The sequence below is a fragment of the Miniopterus schreibersii genome (assembly GCF_964146895.1).
Source record: "Miniopterus schreibersii genome assembly, chromosome: 14".
Taxonomy (NCBI): domain Eukaryota; kingdom Metazoa; phylum Chordata; class Mammalia; order Chiroptera; family Miniopteridae; genus Miniopterus; species Miniopterus schreibersii.
This window is the reverse complement of record NC_138114.1, coordinates 32978327-32992375: the sequence shown is the minus strand read 5'-3', so window position 1 is coordinate 32992375 and position 14049 is coordinate 32978327. Positions and strand designations below refer to the sequence as shown.

The 14049-nt window shown below is 35.2% G+C and overlaps 1 protein-coding gene across 3 annotated transcripts in view; it reads right to left on the bottom strand.

Moving 5' to 3' along the window:
• KIF20B (kinesin family member 20B) overlaps nucleotides 1–14049 on the bottom strand; it is a 54213-nt gene that overhangs the window by 5070 nt on the left and 35094 nt on the right. For 2 of the 3 annotated variants that reach the window (XM_081158670.1, XM_081158671.1), the window contains exons 24-32: nucleotides 13514–13574; nucleotides 9187–9312; nucleotides 8414–8541; nucleotides 7021–7176; nucleotides 5738–5917; nucleotides 4191–4301; nucleotides 3285–3482; nucleotides 822–923; nucleotides 142–292 (exon numbers count right to left, since the gene is read on the bottom strand). In XM_081158670.1, coding sequence (XP_081014796.1) covers nucleotides 142–292; nucleotides 822–923; nucleotides 3285–3482; nucleotides 4191–4301; nucleotides 5738–5917; nucleotides 7021–7176; nucleotides 8414–8541; nucleotides 9187–9312; nucleotides 13514–13574 — 1213 coding nt within the window. Of the gene's footprint in view, nucleotides 1–141; nucleotides 293–821; nucleotides 924–2446; nucleotides 2516–3284; nucleotides 3483–4190; nucleotides 4302–5737; nucleotides 5918–7020; nucleotides 7177–8413; nucleotides 8542–9186; nucleotides 9313–13513; nucleotides 13575–14049 lie in introns of all 3 variants that reach the window. The other variant, XM_081158672.1, reaches the window with a different exon arrangement.

Here is a 14049-nt window from a genome sequence, read left to right as displayed (position 1 = left end):
TGTTTCCTCCCACAGTACCTAACATAGGACATTGTATACCTGAAATACAATAATCACTATTGTTGAGTTTACATACCAATCAGATATTAGAAAATGTCCTATACCTAACATTAAAGGGCATCTAATTAATTTTCTGCAAACCTTTTGATTGAAGAATTGCCGGAGAATGTTGTAAGAAGTCTCCAAATTTCTGTAGTGTTCCTTCTTTTTTCTTAGCAGCCAAGTTTACATTAATTGCAGATGCCTGACTCCGTAAAGAATATGTTTTCTGAGATGGCGACCGTGTGGAAATCTAATAAACAAACATTTTTTGTTATTGTTGACGAGGAATGTTAGAAGGAAATATTACATCCAGACACAGGTTATGAATTCTCAGACAGGGAATTTGCGATTAAGAATATGAGGAGAGCCCTGGCCAGGTGTCTCAGATGGTTGGAGCACCGTCCCTTGCACCAAAGGTTGTGGGTTCAATTCCCAGCCAGGCGAATATGGGAGCCAATTGATGGATGTTTCTCTCTCTCTCTCTCTCTCTCTCAAATCAATGGACATATCCTCAGGTGAATATGAGAAGGATAAAAAGGTCAGAGAATGGCAAAGTGAGCATGACGGGCATTGTGCTAAGTGATAAGCGAACACACCAAGACGTGCCTGCTAAAGCTTACATTCTAAGCTGAATCAGATGAATGGAAATGGAAGATACATGAAGTATAAGTGGACAAAACTGAAAAATTACTAATCAAATTTGGCATCTTTATTTTCATCTTCTACTTTATACATATAAATTATTAGAATGGTCAATTTTGGAAAAATAAAAGACAAACCTTTTGTTCCTTTTTGACAGAAGAATTTCTATGCTCAGAAATAGGGGACTTCAAATTAGTTCGAGGTGTAGTATTTTTCTTATTTTCACATTTCACCAACTCCTAAAAGATAATATATTTCAGCACTGGTTAATTTCCTGACAATATTTTCTTTCTCTGGACTCAATGAAAGAGAGAGGGAGGGAGGGAGGAAGAGAGGGGGGGAGAGGGAGAGAGGGGGAGGGAGAAAAGAGAGAAAAGAGGGGAGGAGGGGAGGGGGGAGGGGGGAAGGGAGGAGGAGGGAAGATAATGGTTCTTAACCCAGGCAACTTTTGATCGCAGGGGACATTGGCAATGTCTGGATATATTTTTGGTTGTCACTGCTGGGGGAAGTGGAGTTTTACTGGCAACTAGTGGGTAGAGGTTAGAATGCTACTAAATACCCCGACGATGCACAGGACAGCCTTCTTAAAGAAAGAGATATCTAGTCCCAAATGTCAGTAGTGCTGAAGTTGACAAACCCTGACTGAAAGTATAAACTTTTCCCCAATTTTATTGAAATATTACTGAGATATAATATATGTAAGTTTAAGGTACACAATGTGATGATTTAATACATTTGCAAAATGATTGAAGGTATGAGTATTCCAAAACACACCATATGTAATGAAATTATGAGCTAAATAAAAAAGATTAGAAGGAAGAATATCTTTCATTTGAGCCCCATTTTTAAAATACAGCACAGCAATACACCTGCCCTTTCCTCAACCCCAAATCCTGCAAAGCATCTATGATCTAAGACCTCTAACTGAAATTTGGAAGCACTGAAAACAAAACAAAATAAAAACAAATAAAAATCTTCAGTATAAACACAGGTGAAATGTGAAAATTAAGAAATACACTCTGTCTTCCCTATTAAATAGGCATGACATCTTAGGAAAAGCCTTTTGTAGTATTGTTAACTGAACTAAACTGATACAAATCCTAGTTATATCTATATTATAAGCATGAAAAGGGAGGCGGAAAGGCAAGAAGAGAAGCAGAAAAAAGATCATGACTGAACATCAGAATTCCAGTCACCAAGTAGAAGTCATTAGCGTCACAAGAAGCAGACTTCCTTAAAGGGGAAGGCAGATGGCATCATGGGAAGCAAACAAAGAGGACGGACTGTAACTTCATCGCACTTGTAGTGTTCGATAAAGAGAGCTTGGGAGTCTTCAATGAACAGAATATAACACTGTATATATGATTTTTCATGAGGACCGCTGTTTATTACAGCAGTGAAAAGCTAGCAAAATCAATAAAAACTTTAAAGTTTTACGTGATTTGCCTACAACAGTCTGTATGTCTATTCTGAAATACACGTAAGTATATAGGAGAGTATAAACCAACAGTAAAATAAATAATTGTATTTTAACACTCTGTGTACACAAGAAATTTTCCTTTTCCCTTGAAAAAATAAATCAAGGAAAAGTCAATATAGATGATAAAATTAAAATACTTCGTATTTTAATGTATCTAAAATGTATTAAATATAACTTAAATACATAATAAAAGTTAACTACGGCTCTACAAAACAACCTCTAAAGGTGTTTTAGGTGTAGCAGGAAATATACTAAACAATATTCAATTAGCAAATTTATTACCTGACAGAGAGCCTCAGAAGTATGGTTAATACTATTTCTGCTCTTCCACCAGCTTGAAAATACTGAACTCTTTATTTAAAGGAGTAAAAAAAATGTTGAAGATAAAGTTATTGTGCTGGAGAGCTAATAATTAGTTTTAAACTTAAAACAAGTTACTTTTAAACTAAACATTACCATTTATTACCTATCTACAACATGTGGAACAAAAACTAAGCATTTTAAACATACTATATTTATTCTTTTATTTCCAAAAGTAGTAAACTAAGGGTCAGAAAGTTTATGTGACATGGTAGAGGGTTTGATAACCCTACAATCACAAGCTGCAGTAAAAATAAGTAAACAGTTTTTAGCCTACCACTAAACAGAGGTCCAAATTTTAATATACTGGGTATTAGGAAAAGAATTTCTCTTCTAAAAGAGACCATACATAGAGTTATAACAACGAAGACCTAAGATTTTAGTTAAATAACAAAGACTATACTCAAGCAAGAGAACCCTTTCTTTTATCAACCATTTTTCTCTCCCACTGGAGAGAAAGTGACTAAGTTTGAACAGAACTGATATATCGAAATAGCTCTCCAATAAAACCCATCACCATTTGACCTATCACAACTTCACCAAAATAGGGTAAGCTATATATTTTAATATCCATAAGCTTTTGTTTGAGGACTATTAAACTATAGTGATATTCTTAAAGAGTATAGAATATGCCATAAATTATGACTTTGGTCTCTAACAGCAGTGTTTATGAATAGGAAGGCAGAGTTTAACTATTTATTATGACTGAGCTCAACAATAATGTTTGCCTATTAAATTCACTCATCAGGTAAGTATTTACCTCCTCCATTTCATTACTCTTCCTCTTCCGAGCCTTGGAAATCTTAACCGTTACTGGTAAGGTACAACCAGGGTGCTTCACTGCCATTTTGTTTGGCCGTAAAGGTGTAAACTGAATCTCTAACTCAGGTTTTGGAAATCGAGTTGTTTCATTATTTTCTGTTGACACTTCACAAGAGTCAAGGACTACAAATTCATCCTATAACAGAATTAAAAATGAAAACAAGGCTTATTTGCAGAATATAAATTTATAAATTGCAAAAAATTAACTCTCTCAAATACCTATTAAAGACAATGAATTTAAAAAGATAAAAAGTGTGCTTGGGTCCAACTCTCCAGAGCAAGGACCTAATGAATTATCCACCCTCTCCAAGCTTACACATGGTATGTTAAAATCAAGGGAGCCCGGCCGGGCGTAGCTCAGCAGTTGAGCATTGACATAGGATCCAGGCGATTGGGGTTCGGTTCCTGGCCAGGGCACATGCCCAGGTTGCGGGCTCGATCCCCAGTTGGAGGCATGCAGGAGGCAGCTGATCAATGACTCTCATCATTGATGTTTCTATCTCTCTCCCTCTCCTTTCCTCTCTCTGAAATCAATAAAGATTTTTTTTTTTTAATTTAAAAAATAAAATCAAGGGAAACAGAGATCAGTATTTCCCAGTATGATCCTAATAATTTTCTAGAGAATTTGTTTAAAAGGTTCTTGGACCCTACCACAAACCTACTAAATCCGAACTCTCCAAGGAAAGAGTCTAGAATTTTTAATAAGCACCCAGTCTATAGTAGCTTAAAGTTTGCTGCAAATTCTCTGCTACTCTCCCCATTGAGAGAGAGAATTTCATTCTCTCTTCCTGGAATCTGGGCTGGCCTCCATGACCAATAGGATTTGTTGTTACCAAATGCCCACCTCCACTTCATTGCTGGAAATTTCAAAACCTGCTGATTGAGGTTCAGTTTCAACTCCACCAAGATCTGTTGAACTCATATGTCTGGGCTTGATATCCATGGTTTGTTTTTCCTAAAGTAAATATTAAAGCACAAGGCATTGTAACCGAAAATAAATTAAAATACTTCACCTAAAGATTATAAAAGATTTGGATGGACTAAATAAGGGAAGTAATCAAAGACTTCTTCAATGACCGTGCAACTCTCCTTTCTCCTCTCTTTCATCCTCAGAGACTCAGGAAAGGCTGGACAATTTTCCAACCACTTCTGAGTTTGATATAAAGAGAATCTGAAAGATTACTTTCAACTTCCAAGGTGTTTTAACATATATTCTCTCATTTCACTTTCATTGTAACTCTTGAGTTAGATTTGTCAAGAATCATTATTTCTACTTTCCGGATGAGGAAATAGAAAATGCCATGACCAACATCCATACTAAGTTGGGATCTGAACTTTGGTAACACAATTTTAAAAAACTAGAGTCTTGGAAATGCAACCATAGCATTATAGTAGAAAAGAACATATTGATAACTAAACCTTTTCCTGCTGCACACTGTTCATCCCATTTTCTCGGTCATAGGTTATATTCTATTCCTAAACACGACTTAAGGGATCTATAAAGAAGTATTAGACTACATTTTTAAACTTGATAAATTCCAATGTGGGCCTTCTCATCACTACCATAAAAATCAAAAGTCAAGCCTGGCCCTGTCAGGCATGGCTCAGCGGTTGAGCACTGACCTAGGTTCCAGGAGATCGGGGTTCGATTCCTGGTCAGGGCACATGCCCACGTTGGGGGATCGATCCCCAATCAGGGCTGTGCAGGAGGCAGCTGATCAATGACTCTCTCACCACTGATGTTTCTATATCTCTCTCCCTCTCCTTCCTCTCCCTGAAATCGATAAAGATGTATTTTTTTTTAAAAATCAAGCCTGGCTGGCATGGCTCAGTGGTTGAGAGTTGACCTATGAACCAGGAGGTCACAGTTCGATTCCAAGTCAGGGCACATGCCCAGGTTGTGGGCTCGATCCCCAGTAGGGGGTGTGGCAGGAGGCAGCCAATCAATCACTCTCATCATTGATGTTTCTCTCTCTCCCTTCCTCTCTCTGAAATCAATAAAATATATATATATGTAATAAAAAAACAATAGTCAAATACATCTCCATATCACCTACCCATAACTGTTAAATAACAAAGAGTCTGTTGAATTAAAACGTGGGGATGAAAGCATATATTGACTTCCACTGAGGTAAAAACTGAACTGTGCTGTCTTTTACAACTGCTCTGAATTTTCACAACTCTACTTGGAAGACAATATTATCTCTGAACCAATCATTATGATAAACTCTAAAAACTCAAAATTCATGAAAAATATCCAAATGATTTTTCAAACTCTAATTCCCCTCTGATCTACTAAAACTTACTTTTTTAACTTGAGTTAAACAATTTTGAAATTTTTCACTGTTCATTTTTTTAAAAAAGGCATGGAAAGAACAAGATTCTACTGACTGTTTTAGAAGCCTCTGCTGTGATCCCTTTTTTTAATTGTTCAATTTCATTATCTTTCTGTGAGTTACTGGACATCAGTGCTCTCAGTTGCATTTCTAAAGCTGCGACCAACTGGTCCCGTTCTTCTCGCCACTTCTGAAGGTTGCTATCTTTTTCCACCAGCTGTGCTGTAAGTATTTCCTAACCAGAAATTAGATAAAACGTTAATTAAAGTATATCTTGAAAAAATAGGCATATAAGATAAAATATACACACCATGTTAGTAGAATGTCCAGTTCAAAATGCAAAAAAAGTTTCACAATACAGTAGGGATAAGCCTGTGGCAGTCAAAAGGAAGAAAATTTAAGTTCTGTATCTAGGCAGAAATGTAATTAGGTATTTTCCCAATTTGATAAATAAACTGAAAAAAATTAAAATAAGAACATAAGTGAACTTCAAGATAAAATGGGACAGAAGAGTCATCTTACTGTCAGTGAAAGAACATCCAAACCTACAGAAAAGTTTTCTAAGCATTTATTTCAGACAGATTTTTGAGGACACGCCTAGAAGCAAGATCTCAACAGATTGAGAAAATGCTTAGGAGAATGGCAGTTCTGCAGTTCCTTTTATGCATTAGAGTCAAAGGAGAAAAACGTAAGGAAGGTTATATGAAATCCATTGTGGCCAATTAAGGAGGCAGGAGAAAGCAAAGTGGAGATATCTCTAGGATTACATAAAAAGCTAAATGGAGAAACACACTTATTTTACATTGGTGGGTACCAGAATGTTAATAATTAACATACACAGCGCATGGAAATAGTAGGCAGGGAACAAGATAACAGTGAGGGGTTCTGTGGTTTCCTGCTCTGGTGGTCTTGTGCTCTGGTGCCTGCAGTTGTGCATTCAAGGGATCTAAAAAAAAAAAAACTACTCTGACATTTCAAAGGTATGTTGTGCTAGATGCATAAGAACAATGGACAGAACTCACTTAGAGACTGACCTTTGTTAAAGAAGCCATGGGCCTGGGAAGAGACTACCTACCATGGCCTGCCCAGTTAGGAATTTGTGATCAGAGAATCCTGTGGTCACTCTTAGTCACTGAGCTTGTCAGGCCTGCCATGTACTCCCCTAACCCCCCGCTAGCTTGTCAGGTTTATTATACAGCTCTTTTTTTATTCACAATACAAATAGAAAGAAAGAAAACAGTCAACCTTGTAGAGATAGATAAGAATACCAAAGATAAATTCAACAAATCAAAGAAAGCAGGTGAAATACATCAAAGAGAAAGTACAATTGCTACCAACCACTTCATTTTGGTGCCTTAAACCACGTTCTCTGTCTTCAGCATATTTTTTCATCTCTTTGTTTCGTAGATTTTCAGCTTCCTTTGCTTGAGTGATTAGCATCATTTTTTCATCTAACCATTTCTTTCTATCAGATTTATATTTCTGTTCAGATACCTATATATAAAAATAGTACAAATAACTATCACATGCTTAAGTGGTCAGGAAATCTATCTTTATACCATTTTCATAAAACCCATCACTTTTTACCTTTTTAAAAACTTAAAAGTGTTTTTCTTTCAACAATGACAAAATCAGTTTATTTCAGATTATAAAATGAACATTGCTGGTTTGCTTTCTTAAGCAGTATTTCCCTTAGAAATTTTACTTTGCTGTGAAGTTCATTATTTAAGGGCTTTAATCAGTGAGCATAACAAGAAATAAACAATTTAAATTCCTGCAAAAGTTCCAAAGACCCAAGTCTTCCTAAAAGCCAGAAAAAAAGAAGAAAAACAACAACTTGGTTTGTGATGGTCATTTCTAATTGTATGGTTCCAAAAATAAAATATTCCTGGATATATAAGATGCCAAGTAAAGAATAATGTGTTCAACAGGAAAACATTTATTAGTTTAAGACTCATTGAGACCAGATGGACAGAGACTACAGTTGACCAGTAATTTTCAAATTGGGTTCAAAGGCATCTAATTTATACATTCAAAATCCAAGTAAACAACAACAGTACCACCACTTTAAAATTACACCCAGCCTGAACTTAAGAAAATAATTTAGATGCAGCTAACTTTTCAAAATCATTATTATGTTTTCTTCCATCTCAAATCTAGTTATGAATGCAACTCCTAATATACAAACTTTTAAGCAGTATTTGGTAAATCCCATTAAAAACATATTTCCCCCATATGTTGTATTCTATACATAGTATGTTAGAGCTGACCATGGAAAAAAATATAAACACCAAACAGAATATCTTCTATGTAGTATGCTTTCAAATATATCCCACTGTCCAGATATACAACTCTGTTCTTTTCCAACTTAATAATTACATATTGAAAAGATTTATAATAATCAAAATAATTTTCCTAAAAGTCATCTTCTCCACAGTAGTATTTGATGAATAAAAGTTCAAGAGTAGAAAAACAGGTAAGACATGGTGATTCAAGTATTAAATATATAGGATATAAAACTGAAGACCCAAACACTGTATTTTCATTGGCAATTAGTTTGTATCTTGGGAATTTCTTCCCCATGTCATTTCAATGTATACAAAAAAATTCTATCAATAGAATAGCACTTCCTAGGAATTATTTTACCCATATATGAAACAATTACAAATATTTAGTGAATTCTCCTCTCATGAGAAATGTAGTGAATATAGACAGATACATGAAATCCTACCTGTAACTCATCTTGAAGTTTACTGAGCTGTTCACTAAGCACATCTGTGTTATGTTCAAATTCTTTACTTGACCTTTGATTACTTTTGGTTTCCAGATCTTCGCATTTTTCCTTCAATTTTTCCAATTCTGTTTGAAAACATACAATTATTTCTCAAAGCACATGCAAAAGTTATACCATTTAGAGATATGTGGCATGGGATACACACAAGAGAAAAGAACACAGATCAAGACAGAATTAGAACTACACTAAGAGACTCACTTTTATGAGTTCTTTCCAAACTCTCAGAGAAGAGAAACTATAAGGACCTCTCAGGCACCCACTGAATAGTGCTCAAAACACACAATATAAATTAAATGTATGTCAGTCTTAATTATACACAAAACTTCAGGTAATTCTCAAAAATTAAAAAAAACTGTGATTGCGTTCTGCAGGATGGAATCAGAGTATTTATACCAGATAATACTAAGAGCTAGACAGAGGTAAAACTTAGTTGAAAGTTTATTCTTAACATCTGGGGGACACTGCACTAGTTATCATCCAGTTATTATGAACAAGTCCTTATTCCTTCCTTACTGCACATAATTTTACTTAGATAAAACAATCTTCATCATACTGGAAAACAGTAAGTGACAGGACATTCCAAAAACACACCAGATACGTTTTCATTATGAATTACTATAAATACTACAATACTTAAAAAAAAAAAAAAAATCCAGGAAAATAAAGAAAATATAGGGGTGTCCTGAGATATCTAAGCAGTCTTGTTTTACCTGCAGCCAGCCTTTCGGCTTCCTCTCCCTTAGCTTCGAGCACCCGGTCCTGTTCAACCTGAGTCTGCTCCTGTTCTTCCAGTGTCATTCGCATATCTTCAATTATTTTTTCTTTAACACTTAGATCTAAAAATTTAGGGTAAACACTTTAGAAATTACTAACATCTCCACCCACATATCCAAATTTCTTGACTTCTTCTAAAAACTAAAATACATTTTTATTAACTGTAACAGAACATGAGTTCCAGGTAGACAGAAACTCCGTCTTGTCCACTGCTGTACCCTCAACGCCTACAGCAGCACTGGCATATGTGAAGTACCAAACAAATACTCAACGTAAGATGGATGCTTGTATGCTCGCAAGAATGGATGGAGAGATGGCAAGAATGAGAAATAAAAAGCAGAGTGAGTGGAAAGGGAAAAGTAAAACTGTCTCTACTTGCAGAAGACATATCTTGTATATAGAAAATCTTAAGGAATCCCCCAAAACAGGAATAAAAATAAAGAAAACCTTATTAGAGTTCATAAACTAGTTCAGCAAAGTTACAGGATACAAGATCAATATAATCAAATCAATTAAGTAAATAATTCAATTTTCAAAAGCATTACAAAGAATAATATACTTAGAAATAACTTAACAAAAATGTGCAAAACTTATACACTGAAAACTAAAAACCATCATTGAGAAGAATTCTAGAAGGTCTAACTAAATGAAATAATATCCCACAATTGTGACAATCTGACCCTAAAATTCAGGTACAAATCCAAGGAACTCAAGATAGCCAAAACAATCTTGCAAAAGAAAAACAAAAGTGGGAACATTCACACTTTCCATTTCAAAACTTAGATAAAGTTACAGTACTAATACAGTGTGATACCAGCTTAAGGACAAACATATAGATCAATGAAACAAAATTGAAAGTCCAGAAATAAACCCTTATATTCATGGTCAACTGATTTAAAGACAATGCAGTGGAGGAAAGAATAGTCTTTTCAGCAAATGGTACTTGGACAACTGGATCTCTATATGCAAAAGAATTAAGTTAGATACCTACCTCAAACAGTATTAACTCAAATGGATGATCTCAAAATGGATCAATGATCTAAAAATATAAGAGCTAAAACTATAAGCTCTTAGAAGACCTAGATGACTTTGAAATAGGCAAGTTTCTTAGACATGACACCTAAAATACATGCAATCAAAACAAAATAGGTAAACTGAACTTCATCAAAATTAAAAACTTTTATGCAGCCCGATCGGGCGTGGCTTGGCGGTTGAGCGTCGACCTAGGGTCAGGAGATCGGGGTTCAATTCCCGGTCAGAGTACATGCCCGGGTTGCGGGCTCGATCAATGACTCTCATCACTGATGTTTCTGTCTCTCTCTCTTGCTCTCCTTTCCTCTCTCTGAATCAATAAAGATATATTAAAAATAAATAAATAAAAACTTTTATGCATCAAAGGATACTATCAAGTAACTGAAGAACAACCCAAAGAATGGGAAAAAACATTTGCAAATCACTTATCTGAGAAAAGTCTAGTATCCAGAATATACAAAGAACTCTTACAACTCCATAATAAAAAGACAACCCAATTTTAATATGGACTTAACAGAAATTTCTCCAAAGAAGATATGCAAATGGCCAACTGCTAAAAACTAGATTCTCAGTATCATTAGTCATTAGGGAAATGCAAATCAACAGCACAATGAATGAGGTACTACTTTATACTCAGAATGTTAGGCTAAATAGTGTTCCCCAAAAATTCATGTCCACCCCCTATGAATATGACCTTAGTTGGAAATAGGATCTTTGCAGAGGTAATCAAGTTAAGAATAACAGTCATACTGGATTAGGATGGGCCCTAAATCCTTATACAAAGAGGAAAATTTGGACAACACTCATAAGGAGAAGACACCAATACAGACACACCAGAGGGAAGACGGCCATGTTAAAACAAAGACAGACTGGAGTTATAATGACATAAACCAAGAAATACAAAGGATTGCCATTAACCACAAGAAGCTAGAAAAGACAAAAAAAGATTATTTCCTAGAACCTTCAGAAGAAGCATTTCAATATTTTTATTTTGGATTTCTAGCTCTTAAGACTGTGAGAGAATAAGTTTTTGTTGTTTTAAGCTACCCAGTTTTGGTACTTTGTTACAGCAGTTCTAGGAAACTAATAAAGATAGCTATAACTTTAAAAATGAAAAATAGCCTGGCCAGGCATGGCTCAGCAGTTGAGCATTAATCTAGAATCTAGGAGATCTCAGTTCGATTCCTGGTCAGGGCACATGCCCAGGGCTTCGGGCTCGATCCCCAGTCAGGGGCATGCAGGAGGCAGCCAATCAATGATGACTCTCCTCATCACTGATGTTTCTATCTCTCTCTCCCCCAGGGCTGCGGGCTCGATCCCCAGTCAGGGGAATGCAGGAGGCAGTCAATCAATGATGACTCTCCTCATCATTGATGTTTCTATCTCTCTCTCCCTCTTCCTCTCTCTGAAATCAATAAAGATATATTTTATTTTTATTTTATTTTTTTCCATTTTTTTAAATATATCTTTATTGATTTCAGAGAGAGGAAGGGAGAGGGAGAGAGAGATAGAAATATCAATGATGAAAGAGTCATTAATCAGCTGCAGCCCGCAACCCAGGCATGTACCCTGACCAGGAATCTAACCTCGATCTCATGGATCCTAGGTCGATGCTCAACCGCGGGCCATGCCCAGCTGGGCAAGATATATTTTAAAAATAAATTTAAAAATAAAATAAAATAAAATCAGGCAGCATTAGTCCTCCCATTTTAAAATAAATAATAAATAAATAAATAAATAAATAAATAAATAAATAAATAGTGTCAGCAACATCATGAAGAAACTGGAACCCTCATCCACTGCTGGGAGGAACATAGAAAAATATGGTCACTGTGGAAAAATTTGACAGTTCCTCAAAGAGTTACACATACAGTTACCATGATCCAGTAGTCCCACTCCTAGAGATGTATCCACAAGAAACTGAAAGGATGTGTTCACCCAAACACTTGTATACACATATTCATAAACACCAAGAAGTGGAAACAATCCAAACGCCCATCAACTAATATATAAATAAAAAGTGATCTACTCACATAATGGAATATTAGTTGGCCATAAAAAAGAATAAAGTACTGATACATGCTATGATATGGATGAAACTTGAAGACATGCTAAGTGAAGAAGTCAGACACAAAAGGCCACATGTTGCATGAATCAACTTAAATGAAATGTCTACAACAGGCAAATCCATAAAGACAGAAAGCAGGTTAGTGATTGACAGGGACTGGCTAATGGGTACAGGGTTTCATTTGGGGATGATGAAAATGTTCTGAAATTAGACAGTGGTAGTGGATTGTACAACTTTGTGAAGATACTAAGCCCACTAAAATGTACACTTTTAAAGGGTAGATTTTATGGTATATGTATTAGATCTCAATTTACTAAGATAGCTAAGTGAATGGCATTCAGTGTTTAAAAAGAAATGCAGAAGCCAGGGAAAGCTTAAAGAACTGAAAATGCAATTTTTTTGTTAAGGGGTGAGTTATGGAGAAGAAAGGAATCTGCATAATTTTACAAACAGAAATTCAGGGGTGGGCAAAAGTGGGTAGAATTCTGTGCCAAAGTGTGCATGAGAATAGCAAGGAGACTACAAAAATGTGTAAATAATGAAGGCTGGCAATTTGAGCACTTGAGAGACCATGCCTAAGTGCACTGTGCCACTGTGACATTCTTTTGAGCTAATACAACTATCATAATAATCATAACCTGCATGTCTTTTTCCACACGAACATGTAAGCCTACCATATGTATATTATCTACAAAGAAATTTTTATAAAGTTTCAAATAAGAAAATCAATACAATTTGAGTTTAAAAAGCATAATTCAGCACATACAATCTGAAGCTAAAATTTTAAATGGTTCTTTTAAACTTTATTAAAAAATTTTTTTTAATTTTAAAACTATTTTACTTGAAGTATATTCTTCACATGATTTTGTCTAGAAATCTATTCCTTTCATTGTAACCTAAGAAACTTTGTCTTTTTCACAAAATACTGGCCATTACCTAGAGATCAATGTAGTTTTGACTGAGTATTTATGTTTAAATTTCTAAGAATAAACTTTACACTTCTAAGTTATTCATGAAAAGCCATACTTTCTCTTTTGACAAAGTTATAGCTTATGTTGCCCTTACTTTACTTTAGAATTTTCAGAGGAAAATTACTAAACCAATTGTTATTGCAACTATTTTGCTAGTCATTTCAGTACTAGAAGTAGAGGTTTGTTCCTGACCTTTGCACACTCTCTCATACTGCTGTATAGCTTCTTCCACTTTCTGATTACTTAACTGCTCCTGCAAAATGAAATAATGTGAATTAATTGCAAATGTAACAAACACACATTACTACTTATTTGTGGGGCCTTGAAAACAAGGTTTAATATTAGGTTTGAAATCTGTCTCCTACAAAGCTGACTAGTCTCCAGCTTCCAAGTTTCTTTCACGTTGGATAAAAGGGCAGAGAGTGTAAAAGAAAAAAATAGTAGTAATAACTTTATACCTTTAATCTACCTCAACACTACTGCCCAGCCATTTTACTTAACATTTTAAGTTACTGTTTTCTCTTATACACCACGAAAAGCAAAAAGAGGGAAATGGAGGTTTACTATGTAGTCACAAAAGGAGGAATAAGAGAAACCATTAAAAAGTTCCCTATCAGTAAATTCAAAATGCAGAAAAACAGCACCCTCCATCTCCTCTATGTAGAAAATAGATGGAAGAAAGCCTTAAGAGCCAAGATTAAATTATGGGCATTGAAAATCCTCCAATC